Source organism: Heterodontus francisci, chromosome 13, assembly GCF_036365525.1.
Source record: "Heterodontus francisci isolate sHetFra1 chromosome 13, sHetFra1.hap1, whole genome shotgun sequence".
Lineage (NCBI taxonomy): Eukaryota > Metazoa > Chordata > Chondrichthyes > Heterodontiformes > Heterodontidae > Heterodontus > Heterodontus francisci.
In genome coordinates, this window is record NC_090383.1 from 15,974,289 (window position 1) to 15,989,621 (window position 15,333).

At 41.1% G+C, this 15,333-nt stretch overlaps 1 protein-coding gene across 10 annotated transcripts in view; it reads left to right on the top strand.

The window, feature by feature from the left end:
- ralgapa2 (Ral GTPase activating protein catalytic subunit alpha 2) overlaps window positions 1-15,333 on the top strand; it is a 616,204-nt gene that overhangs the window by 165,357 nt on the left and 435,514 nt on the right. For all 10 annotated transcript variants that reach the window (XM_068044400.1, XM_068044396.1, XM_068044394.1 and 7 more), the window contains exons 5-6: window positions 2,432-2,475; window positions 9,556-9,733. In XM_068044400.1, the coding sequence (XP_067900501.1) occupies window positions 2,432-2,475; window positions 9,556-9,733 (222 nt within the window). The remainder of the gene's footprint in view (window positions 1-2,431; window positions 2,476-9,555; window positions 9,734-15,333) is intronic.

Sequence of the window (15,333 nt, forward strand, 5' to 3'; positions counted from 1 at the left end):
TAGGAGGAATAAGGAGACCATTTATTTGTTGGAACATAAGAAACTAAATGGGTAGAGGAGCATAGATGCATAATTTGCTAAAAGTAGCTACACCAGCAGATAAGGCCATAAAGCATATCAGCAGAGTACTGAGGTTCATCTCTAGAGGAATAGAATACAAAAGCTGACAGATAATGTTGAATTTAAATGGAAGTTTGGTTAGACAACACTTGGAATACGATGTGTAGTTTGGTCTCCATACTACAAAAAGGATATTGAAGCACTGGAAAAAGTGCAGAAGCAATTTATAAGGATGTTACCAGAATTGAGAGGACACAACTATCAGAAAAGGTTGAGCAGGCTGGTGCTGCTGTCTCTGGAAAATAGAAAGCTTAAAAAAAAAACCTGATGTACTCTTTAAAATTATTAAGGGGTTTGATAGGATGGTTGTGGAGAAACTTTCCTCATAGGTGAATCTAAAAAAAATTGTGCATAAATATAACATAGCCACTGACCGATCAAATGAAGACTTTAGGAGGAATTTCTTTGCACGTGTGAAACTTGCTGCCACTTGGAGTGGTTAAATTAGACAGCATTGACGTATTGGCTTGATGCACACAAGGAAGAAGGGCATATAACAATACGGAAGCAGGGTGGGGAGGGGTAATGAGTGTGAGGAAGTTCGTGTAAATACTGGCATATACCAGTTGGGCTGAATGCACTGTTTTTGTGCTTTGGATTCTGTGGAACTTTAGAACATCCTGAGGTATGTGATCAGGTGGTTTTAAATGCAAAATATTTATTTTTTGTAGTGGGTGAATGAACTCAAGATAGCTCGTTCCAGTCTCTTTTATTCTTCTTCAGTATCACACTTCCACAAGAGTTCAGCCAGACTTGGCACTGGGCTTTTTATATTTTTCAGCCTTGTTGGCTCTGTAGCGAGTTAATGCAAAAAGTTTATCTTTCATTGGCTGATCAATTAATGTTTGTACTTAATGCAGACCACTTTCTGTTGATCAGAAAAATAGAAGGCGTATACTGTCAAAATATCACAGGTATTTTTAATTAAAGAAGTGTTCAGCACTATTCCCAAGCTTAAGAGTTGATGCTGATGGTTATTTAAATGGATATAGGGTTTGCGTGCTATGTGCAATAGAACATCAGTTAGTGGTAATACAGTTGGATCTGTGTCTGATCCAGGCTGGATGTCAGCACTAAACGCTTTTCCCCAGGCAGGGACAGCAGCCAGTGTGAGCGGAAGCAAGAGTGAAATGGCCTAATGGGCGGGGTTCTCCTTGGTTTTAGTGTGCTCAGCCATCAGATTGGAATTGGATACCCGATTCCACAAACAGTAAATGAGATAAATGAATTGTTGATTGTTTTGTTGATGCTGGTTGGGAAATTAATGTTGTCTAAGATTGACAGACCTCACTGCTATCCTTTGAAGGTGCTACATCCATCTGATCAGACAGGCAAGGTCTCAGTTTAATGTCTCATCTCAAAGATGGCACCTCCTACAATGCAGCTGTCCATCAGTATGGCATTAAATGCCAGCTTACATTATGTGCTGAGGTTCTGGATTAGGGTCTTGAATCTATAATCTTCTGACTCTGACAAGAATAATACCAATTGAGTCTTTGACGGTCACCATTTTTCTTCCTGGTTCCTCTACTTTCTAGTTATATTTTTCTTTTTGCCATCGATTTTGATAAGTTAATAACAAAAGCTTATTTTTGAAGTCTGTTATTCTGTTAAAGAAATTTGAATACTCCGTTAGACATTTGAAAGATACCTATCTCTGGGGAACATTGTTCCTTCAACAATTTTCTGTTTCTACTTCCTGTAGATGTTGTTTCTTGCTGGTGAGCAGATGCATGAGCTGCAGTTTACCTCTGATAACTTGCCACAATTGCCATTATCAGTGTGTGAACCTTGCCCATGAGTTTTGGCAAGTTTTCTAATTATGAGTGACATCACAGTGGCACTCAACCTGACTTTGTACAATGTCCACTTTTGCACAGATTCTGAATAGGGTGATCTGGAGTGGGAACCCTGAAATATTTTCAGCAAACTGTATTGAACAGAGGTTGAACTGAGGTTAGCAAATTCAGCATTAGATCTGAAATTGAACCTGGGACCCTCCTTCCTCCATATGGGTCTTCTGTTCAGATAAACATGGTCCATCGTGATTGGTGGGAAGGTTGGGAGAAAGGCTTTGTTTTTATTATTTCAACTAAACTAACTTTAGTATAGCTGAGTTCACTTTTCTGATGAATTTTCATTTATTCCCAGTAAACTCTACCTTACAATTAAAATGCATTCTGTAGCCCTTTCAAATTTTCATTTGAAAGAGTTTTTTTATGCCTTACTAATGTCTGAAGCTGCTTGTATTATTTACATGTCTATATCTGCAATCTTTAACTTTTAATTTGCAACTGAATTAATACTTTAGGTTCAATTTTGAAGAAACTTCTGCACACTGGAAACTCTGTTAAGGTAAGAACTTTAATTTATTTTATTTGGTGAGGCTATGTACTTCTGTATTCTGCTTATTTTCCCCCTCCCTTACCTTCCTGGGTCTCGAGGACACACCAGGAGTCTGCTCCTTGCCTCCCAGTGTTTTAGTAAACTGAAATATTTGTCCCTGAGACAAATAGTGTTAGAAGCTAGAGCACAACAGGTGGCCTCATTTGTTGTAGTTCATAGGCAAGTCTTTTGAGGGACATGCATTATGGACGTGTTTGTAAAGAAGCAATGTATTATTTACAACTTGTTTGTGTAATTGGCCTTTGAACAAGACTTTGCAAAATGTTTATGAATTGCCCTTAAATTAACCAAGTATTAAATGTAATAAAAGTGAAAGGTTGTAGTAGTCTGGATTTGAATGTTGATCTTTCTGGTGATTTTACATGCTTAGTAGATAGTATTGTTCACCCGAGATTATAGGTGTCTGGATCAATGACACAGTGGAGTTTCTGTTTCTATTTTAGTTCGGGTCCTGCATAGAAACATAGAAAAATAGGAGCAGGAGCAGGCCATTCGGCCCTTCGAGCCTGCTCCGCCATTCAATACGATCATGGCTGATCATCCAAACTCAGTACCCTATTCCCGCTTTCTCCCCATATCCCTTGATGCCTTTAGCCCTAGGAACTATATCGAACTCTTTGCTGAATATATTTAATGATTTGGCCTCAACTGCTTTCCGTGGTGGAGAATTCCACAGGTTCTGCACTCTCTGGGTGAAGAAATCTCTCCTCATCTCAGTCCTAAATGGCTTACCCCTTATCCTTAGACTGTGACCCCTGGTCTTGGACTACTCCGCCATCGGGAACATCCTTCCTGCATCTAGTCTGTCCAGTCATGTTGGAATTTTGTCGGTTTCTATGAGATCCCCTCGCATTCTTCTAAACTCGAGCGAATACAAGCCTAATCGACCCAATCTCTCATCATACGTCAGTCCTGCCATCCCAGGAATCAGTCTGGTGAACCTTCTCTGCACTCCCTCCATAGCAAGAACATCTTTCCTCAGATAAGGAGACCAAAACTGCGCACAATACTCCAGATGTGGTCTCACTAAGGCCTTGTATAATTGCAGCAAGACATCCTTGCTCCTGTACTCGAATCCTCTCTCTATGAAGGCCAACATGCCATTTGCCTTCTGAACTGCCTCTGCACCTGCATACTTACTTTCAGCAACTGGTGCACAAGGACATCTAGGTCTCGCACCTCCCCTTTCCCAATCTATTGCCATTCAGATAATCTGTCTTTCCGTTTTTGCCACCAAAGTGGATAACCTCCCATTTATCCACATTATACTGCATCTGCCATGTATTTGCCCACTCACTCAACCTGTCCAAATCACACTGGAGCTTCTCTGCATCCTCCTCACAGCTCCCACTCCCACCCAGCTTAATGTCGTCTGGAAACTTGGATATATTACATTTAATTCCTCATCTATATCATTAATATATATTGTGAATAGCTGGGGTCCTAGCACTGATCCCTGCGGTACCCCACTAGTCACTGCCTGCCACTCGGAAAAAGATCCGTTTACTCTTACTCTTTGTTTCCTGTCTGCCAATCAGTTCTCTATCCATGTCAGTTCCTTACCTCCAATCCCATGTGCTTTAATTTTGCACACTAATCTCTTATGTGGGACCTTATTGAAAGCCTTCTGAAAGTCCAAATACACCACATCCACTGGTTCTCCCTTATCTATTCTGCTAGTTACATTCTCAAAAAAACTCCAGTAGATTTGTCAAGCATTATTTCCCTTTCATAAATCCATGTTGACTTTGTCCGATCCTCTTGTTTTCCAAGTGCTTTGCTATGACATCTTTTATAATGGACTGTAGCATTTTCCCCACTACTGATGTCAGGCTAACCAATCTATAATTCCCTGTTTTCTCTCTACCTCCTTTTTTAAAATAGTGAGGTTACATTAGCTACCCTCCAATCCGTTAGAACTGTTCCAGAGTCTATAGAATTTTGAAAAATGGCCAGCAATGCATCTACTATTTCTAGGGCCACTTCCTTAAGTACTCTGGAATGTAGATTATCAGGCCCTGGGGATTTATCAGCCTTCAATCCCATCAATTTCCTAACACCATTTCCCTACTAATACTGATTTCATACAGTTCCTCCTCCTCACTAGACCCTATGTTCCCCAACAGTTCTGGGCGCTAATTTGTGTCCTCCTTTGTGAAGACGGAACCAAAGTATGTATTTTATTGGTTTGCCATTTCTTTGTTCCCCATTTTAAATTCCCCCGTTTCTGACTGCAAGGGACCCACATTTGAATTCACTAATCTTTTTCTCTTCACATATCTGTAGAAGCTTTTGCAGTCAGTTTTTATGTTCTCTGCAAGCTTACTCTCATACTCTATTTTCCCCTTCTTAATCAATCCGTTCGTCCTCCTTTGCCAAATTCTAAACTGCTCCCAATCCTCAGGTTTGCTGCTCGCTCTGGTCATTTCATGTTCCTCCTCCTTGGATCTAACACTATCCCTAGTTTCTTTTGTAAGCCACGGTGGAGCCACCCTCTCCGTTTTATTTTTGCGCCAGACAGGAATGAACAATTGTTGTAATTCATCCATGCGCTCTTTAAATGCTAGCCATTGCTTATCCATTGTCAACACTTGAAGTAACGTTCCCCAATCTATCATAGCCAACTCGCGCCTCATACCGTCATAGTTTCCTTTATTTAGATTCAGGACTCTAGTCTCGGAATCAAATCTCTCACTCTCCACCTTAATGAAGAATTCTATCATGTTATGGTCGCACATCAAGATTGTTAACTAATCCTTCCTCATTACACAATACCCAGTCTAGGATGGCCTGTTCTCGAGTTGGTTCCTCAACGTATTGGTCCAAAAAACCATCACGTACACACTCCAGGAATTCCTCCTCTACAGTATTATTGCTAATTTGGTTTGCCCAATCTATATGTAGATGAAAGTCACCCATAATTACAGTTGCACCCTTATTGCTTCTGTCTTTAATTTCCTGTTTAATGCCATCCTCTACATCACCACTGCTGTTTGGGGGTCTATACACAACCTCCAACAATATTTTCTGCCCCTTGATGTTTCTTGGCTCCACCTGTACAGATTCCACATCAGGATTCTCTGAACTAATATCCTTCCTCACTATCGTATTGATTTCCTCTTTTACTAACAATGCTACTCCACCTCTTTTCCCTTTTTGCCTGCCCTTCCTAAATATTGAATACCCTTGGATGTTCAGTTCCCATCCTTGGTCATCTTGCAGCCATGTCTCCGTAATCGCAACTGTATCGTATCCATTTACATCTATTTACACGGTTAATTCGCCTACCTTATTGCGAATACTCCACGCATTGAGACACAATGCATTTAGGCATGTCTTTTTAGCATTCTTAGTCAACTTAGCATTATTTCACAGTATGACGCTATTTGTTTCTTGCCCTTTATTTCTGCGCCTTCCACTTTTGCCTTTTTGTTTCCTGTCTTTTGTTTCTATCCTTGTTTCCTCCTCCTCAGTCTCCCCGCTCAGGTTCCCATCCTCCTGCCATTCTAGTTTAAATCCTCATCAACAGCACTAGCAAACGCCCCTGCGAGGACATCGGTTCCGGTCCTGCCTGTGTGTAACCTGTCCCGCTTGTACAGATCCCATCTTCCCCAGAACCGGTCCCGATGTCCCAGGAATCTAAATCCCTCCCTTCTGCACCATTTCTCCAGCCACGCATTCATCTGGTTTGATCTCCTGTTCCTATACTCACTAACACGTGGCACAGGAAGTAATCCTGAGATTACTACCTTTGAGATCCTGCTTTTTAATTTAGCTCCTAATTCCTTAAATTCATCTTGCAGGACCTCATCCCATTTTCTACCTATGTCGTTGGTACTGACATGTACCACGACCACTGGCTGTTCACCCTGCCCCTTCAGAATGTCCTGCAGCCACTCCGAGACATCCTTGACCCTAGCACCAGGGAGGCAACATACATCCCGGAGTCTCGTTTGCGGCCACAGCAATGCTTGTTTGTTCCCCTTACAATTGAATCTCTTATCACTATGGCTCTCCCAGTCTTTTATCTCCACTGCTGTGCAGCAGAGCCATCCGTGGTGCCACGAACTTGGCTGTTGCTGCTTTCCCCTGGGAGGCCATCCCCCCCCAACAGTATTCGAAGTGATATATCTGTTTGAGAGTGGGATGGCCACAGGGGACTCCTGCACTACCTGCCTGCGCCTACTACTCCGCCTGGTGGTCACCCATCCCTTTTCTGCCTGTTATGCCATTACCTGCGGTGTGACCACCTCGCTAAATGTGCTATCCACAACGTCCTCATCATCACGGATGCTCCACAGTGAATCCACCCACAGCTCCAGCTCTGTAATGCGGGTAGCCAGTAGCTGCAGGTGGATACACTTGCTGCACACATGGTCATCAGTGACACTGGAAGTATCCTTGATTTCCCACATAGCGCAGGAGGAGCATATCACGAGTGCGAGCTCTCCTGCCATGACTTGCCTTTAGATTACTGAGTTACTCCCTTTAATTAAACAAAATACTAATTACGCGAGGGGTCTTGTTCTACTCCAAACACTAACCACTACATTCTAAAGTCCTTAATAAGTTACACTAATTTTAAAAAGTACACTTTAGTAGTACTAACCTTATCACTTAATTGGAAGGTTTAAAAAAAAATAACTTTCCCCTGATTTTTTTTAAAAGCTATTTCCAGGCACTAACAGCTGTTAACTTGCCAACCAATCACCTTGCAGCTTAACGTATGCATAACTTCGCATATTATGCAAAACAAAAGCTAAACAGAACAGCATTTTGATTCTTGCTAATTTTGAACTGGTCACATTTTAATAGTCAAAATACTTAGAAGCAGCACTACACAGTTAGGTTTTATTTTAAATTCTCCTAATGTAGGGCGTACAAAGTATTGTAAAACGTGATTCAGACTGTTCAAGGAGCGTTAAAATTATGCTTGGGATAAAATATCGTCTAGTAAAGAGAAGACTGAAGGTGATCTGATGGAGATCTTTAATATAATGCATAATAAATCCAAAGGGAATTTGGGAGAAACTTGCTACCGCAAGGAACAGTTGTGGCCAATATGGTAGTTGCATTTAACGCACAGCTAGATGAGTCCATGAAGAGAAGGATATGCTGAAAGAGTTAAATGAAGTGGGATGGGAGGAGGGTTGTGTGGAACGTAAACACCAATTGGGCGAAATGGCCTATTTGTGTGCTGTAAATTGTACATAGTCATTTACAGCAGAGAAGGAGGCCATTTGGCCCATCGAGTCCATGCCAACTCGATCCCTATAGCCCTGCATGTTTATTTCCTTCAAGTGCCCATCCAGTTTCTTTTTGAAATCGTTGTCTCTGATTCCACCACCCTTGTGGGCAGAGTGTTCCAGGTCATTAGCACTCGCTGTGTAAAAAAGCTCTTCCTCACATTCCCCCTGCATCTCTTTCCCGAAACCTTCAATCTTTGTCTCCTAGTCCTTGTACCATCAGTTCATGGAAACAGTTTTTCCTTGTCCAACTTATCTAAGCACATAATCTCTACAGCAAATATTGCACTTATAATAAATTAATCAATAGTGTACTTTTATTACTTATATGTAGTTATTGTTGAATTTGTTCTGTAAAATTTGATGTTTTTATTCCCCTGTGACCAACGAACCCCTGTCAGTTGGTTTCAGGTGTTGTTTTTTGTCCAGTGCTGCAATATTCAAGGGGCAACTTTCCTTCCTAATTTCAATCCAAACTCATGTGGCTAATTTGAAATCTGAAGTAGCGTATCAGGATAGATACAGAGGGGAAATATTTAAAATCAACAGTGGAAGCCAGGTTTGAAGTTGGGGTACAGAGCTGATGTTTAAATACCACAGCTTAAAAAGGTGCAGGATAACAACTGGTAGAAAAGTGCTGGTTGAAGTATGCAAAGCAGGGTGAATATGTATTTGTGGAAGCAAGTTGACATGAAGGTAAGGATGTCGGTGGTCAGAATCTTTGTAATGTTGACCCTCATCTTGTACAAGGGTTGTGGCCTTTTGGGGATCATCCTAGAAGTGGGTCTCCTAATACACAAGATTTATTCTGTTCTTTGGATGTGATGATCGCTCGCAAGGCTGTAATTATTGCACATTTTAAATTGCTCTGCCAAGGTGATGAACCTTTCTTGAAAAGAGTACTTTGGTTCAAAAGAATACTTGCCTCTTTCTAAAACCTGTGCGAAAGCATCGACACCAGTGTCCTTGAGAGGCTGACGGTTATTTTTTCCACAGACTAGTTGGTCTAATCAGTCAGCAAAAAAACGCATTTTTCCAAAGAGTAATGAAGGGAATGCTTGATTGAGCCAAATATTTGGTGGGCTAATCGTGTTCTGTTCCCCATCCAGCTAGATCTGAGGCATTTGTAAGCTTGGATTGAGAATTCATTTTTAATTACAATACAGGCGTTAATACTAGTCAGTGGAACCACTTTAAATAGTAAAAATGAAACTGCCCTACCCTAGTCAATTTCAAAGTCGCTGCTGCCACATTTGTTAATGTCTTTCAGAACTGCCCTAGTCAATTTCAAAGTTTCTGAACTGTGAATAGTGCTGCAGGGTGGACAGGAGTGGACTGAAGCTGACCGAACGCCTGCTTGAACTGCCCAAAATAGTTGGCCCGCTTAATACGGGTTAAGTGGTGCCTTTTGTATTTGACAGTTGTACTGGCAAATGGTTAGTGCCATTTTCTCAACATAGACACCTGTCCGGGATAAAGGCAGATGGTGTAAGTGGTGGGACTTGTACTCCATTAGTGTAATTAGCAACTTGGAACAATTAGCTAGTGCACTGCAGAAAAAAAGCTGGCCTTTTAATTGACTGCTCAACTAAACTGCAAATGTTACTCTGGGTAGACATGTATGTGATGTATAAAAAATACTGGACACCGACTGGATGCGTAAACAACAGTATGGATGAAATTGCTTTGACTGTTAGTATACACCATGATATGACTTATACTTGATTATAAGCATGCAAACCTTGATGAGATTTAACTAACTTTGTGTGAATTTTCTCCACAGATAAGATGTGAAGGAATTCGACTCTATCTACTTTGGCTTCAAGCACTGCAAGAGAATTCTTCTGATGAGCAGCTGACCTTATTTGCTTGTCTTGTCCCTGGTTTTCCAGCTGTTTCATCTCAAATTGGACCATGTACTTTAGATACACTCATAAATCCCTCCTATAATCTATCTGATGGTTAGTAATCAGCCTAATACAATTCGGGCAACAAAAATGGCATTAGCATTTATAGTGGCACTCACCTTTGTACCATTGCATCAATGCAGTGAGTACACCCAAAATTAATCCTCCCTTGGTACTTTTGCTATCCGTGCTGGTCACATTGAATAAAGACATTGGAGTCTGTGACCTGGAATTTCTGCTCCGCTGCACTGGTATTTTTGGCACAATTCACCTGAAATCAGCATAACTGGTGCAAATTACATTCAGCACAAAGCGAGTTTCTGAGAGTTTTTATGTTAGTTTAGGAAAACATTGTGCTAGAAGCTGGCTCACCCGTAAAACTAGCCGTGCAGCCAAGGTGAATTAATCATGGTTGGGATTTCTGGTTGCATTCGTTTTCAGGTCTTTGAGGACGCTCTTTAAAAAAAAAATTAAGCTGGTTCTTTTGGGTGCAAGGATACTAATAGAAACGTTTTAAAAGCTTCTGAATGTAATTTTTTATTTAGTTTACTGAGAAACTAATTACTATATCCTAATATAGCTATGAAATGGTTCTATATATTTTCTAAATGTAATTTTCAGTAACTTAAAATAGTTTCTCAAAGGTGATGGATTGACACTGATTAAAAATGCTTATTTTTTGATCAGTTTTCAGCTGTGTTAGTCAAACTGCGCAGAGTTGACACTCTTAAATGCATCAAGGAGTTTTTTGAAACAAAATTGCTCTGGTATATGGAAAATTTTCTGCTTGGTGATAGTCAGAGCAAAGGGAGCTAGGAGTATAATTACCACATATCAGTAAAAGAAGTGACGCAGGTTAATAAGGCCAGTTTAAAAAAAAAAAGCAAACCAAGCACTAGGATTTATTTCGAGAGTGATAGAATTGGAAAACAGAGAAGTTGGTTCAACCACACTTGAAGTACTGTGTACAGTTCTGGTCATATTATAAAAAGGACATAGATGCACTGGAAAGGGTACAAAATAAAATTACAAGGATGGTATCATAAACACAAGGTTCTATCAATCAGGAAAGGATGAACAGCCTTGGACCTCTTTGCTCCTGAAAAGAGAAGGCTGAAGGGTGACCTGATGGAGGCCTTTAAAATTATGAAAGGTTTTGATTGAGTAGACATAGAGTGTGTTCACTTGTGGAGAAAAAAACACTAGAGGCCATCAATATAAGATAGCCCCCAAGAAATCAAATGCAGAATGTGTCTAGAGGATGGAACTCACCTCCACAGGAAATGGTTGAGATGAACAGTATGATGCATTTAAAGGGAGGCTAGATAACCATGAGGGAGAAGGGGATAGAGGGTTATGCTGATAGTTAGATGAGGGTGGAAGGAAGGGAAGAGGCTTGAGTGGAGCATAAACATTGGCATGGACTGTTATTTCCAAATGGCTTGTTTCTATGCTGTATGTTCTGTGTAATATATATTTTCAAAAATTAGTGCCATATGTGCCAGAATTGCCAAATGTATCCAAAGCAAAAACTCTTGATCTATGTCTATGGCTATTCTATTTTACAGAAACAAGATTTATATATCAATATCAGTAGAAAATATAGTAATTTACTGTTGTATTTTCTGTCAGTAGCAAATATTCGTGATTTTAAAACTGGGACATTACAGGGTACATAGACTGAACAGTGACCACAATACAGTTTGAGTCTTTATAAGAATAGAAAAAGATAATGAAACGTCAAAAATAAAGGTGCTGACCTAGAAAAAGGAACAGTTCAGTGAAGTAAGTAGGGATGTGGCCTGAATTAACTGAGCAGAAAAGTTAGCAAACAATAACAGCTCAGCAAATGTAGGATGAATAAGTTTCAAAATAGATATATTGCTATAAGGCAAAAAGGGGATGCACCAAAGTAAAGAGTGCAATGGATAAATTGAGAAAGTAAAAATAAACAATTTTAAAAGGGAGGCATTTGATACACTTAGGATTAACAATATTTAAAATATTCAGGAATGTAGGAAGTGTAGTGGGAGAATAGAAGAGCTAAAAAAAAATGACCAGCATATAATAGAAAAGGAATTAATAAATGCTTTTATAATCATGTAAAAAGTGAAAGAGCAGTCAAGGGAGGTTTTAACTGCTCAAGCATGATGGAGAGAGTCCAGTTTTGGAGGATAATAGTATGATTAAGATATTAAATATATATTTGCATTAGATTTTTACATACAATGGGGGATGTGAGAGTATAGATGTACCTGAGAAGGAGTGGAAGCTGAAGGATAGAGGGAAGGACCCTGGCTCAAGGTATTGGTTCTGCAAAATTAGCAGAATTCATGGTGGCATGTAACCTTGACTGTTGAAAGTTTTCAAATAATAGATAACACAAAATCTAGCCTCAACCTTTCAATCCTCATTTTTAAGTCTCCAAATTGCACAATTGAATTGAAGAGCAGCCAGTGTACTCCACTGCTGAAGAAGGGGGTAAAGGCTAAATCCGGTAACTGGACAAGTTACTGTGAAGTCAGTTGTAGGCAAACTCCTGGGGCTGAAATTTACAGTGGTGGATGTAAACGTTGCGGAGCCACCACACTGCGGTCCATCCCCAGCAATGGCGTCAGCAGCCTTTGCGCAGGCGCTGGTGCCATTTTTAAAGGGCTTCAAGCCCTACATTTCAATTAAACGTTTAAAGATATATTGGTGTAAAATGGATTTTAAAAAATTAAATAAATGTTTCTTGTCCCTCTCCCCCCCCCCCAATAACCATAGAATTAATTACCTGCGCTCTCCCCACCCCTCCAAAAATGCGCACCTTGTGCACTTGACCTCCCCCCCCCCCCCCAAAGTTCATAAACTTTATACTTTGCCCCTTTCCCACCATCCCCTACACGAATAAAATTACTTTGACGCCACTGCCCCACTGCACTGAAAAACTTACATGGATACCCAGACGGGTAAGCGAAGGAACGGGAGTGGCAGCCGCCGGCACCAATATCGCAGCGGGATGGAAGCTGGAGGCGCAGGTCTGATTAATATATTAATTTTAATGGATTTTAATGTTTTTTTTAAAGAGATACAGCACTGAAACAGGCCCTTCGGCCCACCGAGTCTGTGCCGACCATCAACCACCCATTTATACTAATCCTACACTAATTCCATATTCCTACCACATCCCCACCTGTCCCTATATTTCCCTACCACCTACCTATACTAGGGGCAATTTATAATGGCCAATTTACCTATCAACCTGCAAGTCTTTGGCATGTGGGAGGAAACCGGAGCACCCGGAGGAAACCCACGCAGACACAGGGAGAACTTGCAAACTCCACACAGGCAGTACCCAGAATTGAACCCGGGTCGCTGGAGCTGTGAGGCTGCAGTGCTAACAACTGCGCCACTGTGCTGCCCATGATAATGGGTGTCCCGTCGCTGTGTGACTGGTGGTGGGGGGTGGCCCGCCACAAGGTCTCGCTGCCGCCGGCAATGTCAGGCCAGGCCTTCCCGGCGTTGAGGCCTGTGGCCGGCCTCTGCCGGAGGCATTTTCTGGCCCCGCCCCACCATGACCCCTGACATTGTGGGATCTGTAAAATTCAGCCCTTGGAATGCACAATTTGAGATGAAACTAGAAATACTTAGGTTAATCAAGGACAGTCAGCATCGATTTATTAAAAGCAAGTGGTGCTTGACAAATTTCATAAAATATTTTGAAGAGGCTTGTTTTCCATCCAAAATATTTCTGACAAGCCTCTTGTGAAATACCTTATCGGAAGCATTCTGAAAATTCATATACATCACATTAACTGCATTCTATTTATCAATCCAATTGGTCACTTCTTCAAAAGACTTAAAATAATTTGACCAATTGAGTAAAGGACTCATGCTACTAGGAACTAGGTTGTGATTCACCATCTTAATTTGACATTGAGAACTTGCGACCAAGAGAGGAAACTTTCATCTCAGCAGCAGTTTCAAATCCAGCTCGGTGTATAAACTTACTGTCTCATCTGGAATCTCTCCTTTCTTACCATCCGGAACAAGTTGTACATGTTTTTGATGATGCATAACTCTGTTGGCTGCATCCCACTCCTAACCATTTGCTGAGGCTGAAACCTTGGCATTTTTTTCGATCTAGTGCTGAACATTCTACCCCATGTTCTACTGATCATCAGGACTGCTTACTACTATCTCCACAACCTCACCAACCACTGCTTTATCTGACTGCCAGCAGGACTGCTGAAACCCTTCTGCAGGTTTTGCCACCTCTGTGTTCAATTCTCACCTTTCCTAAATTCAAACTCATCCAGAGCTATGTCTCCTTTTATCCTATACTGCTTGCCTATCAATCCCATTGTTGGTAAGCTACACTGCTACACTGACCCCCAGTGTATTGGATTTCAAATCCTTGTCCGTATCTTTAATCTCTCTGCCCTCACCAACACTACATCTGCAGCCTCCTCCAAGGTCATGACTGCTTCCGCACTCTTTGGTCTTCTGACGCTGACCTGTAAATTCCCCACTCCTGGTAGTGTGGTGTTCAGCTGCCTCAGCCCTACATTTTGGAACCCTTCCCTAAACCCCTCCATCTTGTCTGACCCGTCAATTACCCCTCTCAACTCTCATAATATGGTTTGCTATCAGTTTTTTGTTCTTTTTGTGAAGTCAGTTGATAACTTTCCTCCATAACACCTTTAGTGTAGAAAATATATCATCCAAAACATCCTGTAAAGAAACTACAAATTCTTTTTAAAAAAAAATGGACTTAATTTGATAGATTATTACTTATTCTGCTTTAAACCTAGTTAAAATGTCAGTCCCCAAAAGGAACATCTGTTATTTTTTCTGTTACTATGATAAAGGTGAAATAATTGAAGTGTCCACAATGGGAAATTATGAAACACCTGGCTAATTTGGTATGTTGGCCTTCATCACAAGGGGATTTGAGTACCGGAGTAAAAATATCTTGCTGCAATTGTATAGAGCCTTGGTGGAGATTCGGAGAGAAGCACTGGGAGAGGAGAGCATTCAAAAAGTGTGCCGGAACCTCGGAGATTCGGAGAGAAGCACTGGGAGAGGAGAGCATTCAAAAAGTGCGCCGGAACCTCGGTGATTCAGAGAGAAGCAGCGGGAGAGGAGAGCATTCAAAAAGCACGGCAGATCCTCGAAGATTCGGAGGGAAGCAGTGGGAGAGGAGAGCATTCAAAAAGCGCACCGGAACTTCGGAGAGAAGCAGTGGGAGAGGAGAGCATTCAAAAAGCGCGCTGGAACCTTGGCGATTTGGAGAGAAGCAGTGGGAGAGGAGAGCATTCAAAATGCGCCAGAACCTCGGCAATTCGGAGAGAAGCAGCGGGAGACAAGCAGGAGGTCTGGAGGCAAATCAAAAATCGAAAAGTGATGTCACAATCAACAGAGAGTGCAGAAAACAGGCCGGGATGAGTATACCGGTAAGCTTTTGATTTAATCTAAGTTAATCAAATATAAAATAAGACTTATTATTATAAAATAAGACTTGATTGATTCATTGGTATAAAAACTAAGGCAGATTTGATAATTTACCATCTATATATTTATAGAGAGAGGGAGAGGGACCAGCAGGGAGGGTATCAGTTCAAATTAGGAGCTGGGTAGTTAAAATGTTTTCAATTGTGGTAGTGTAACAG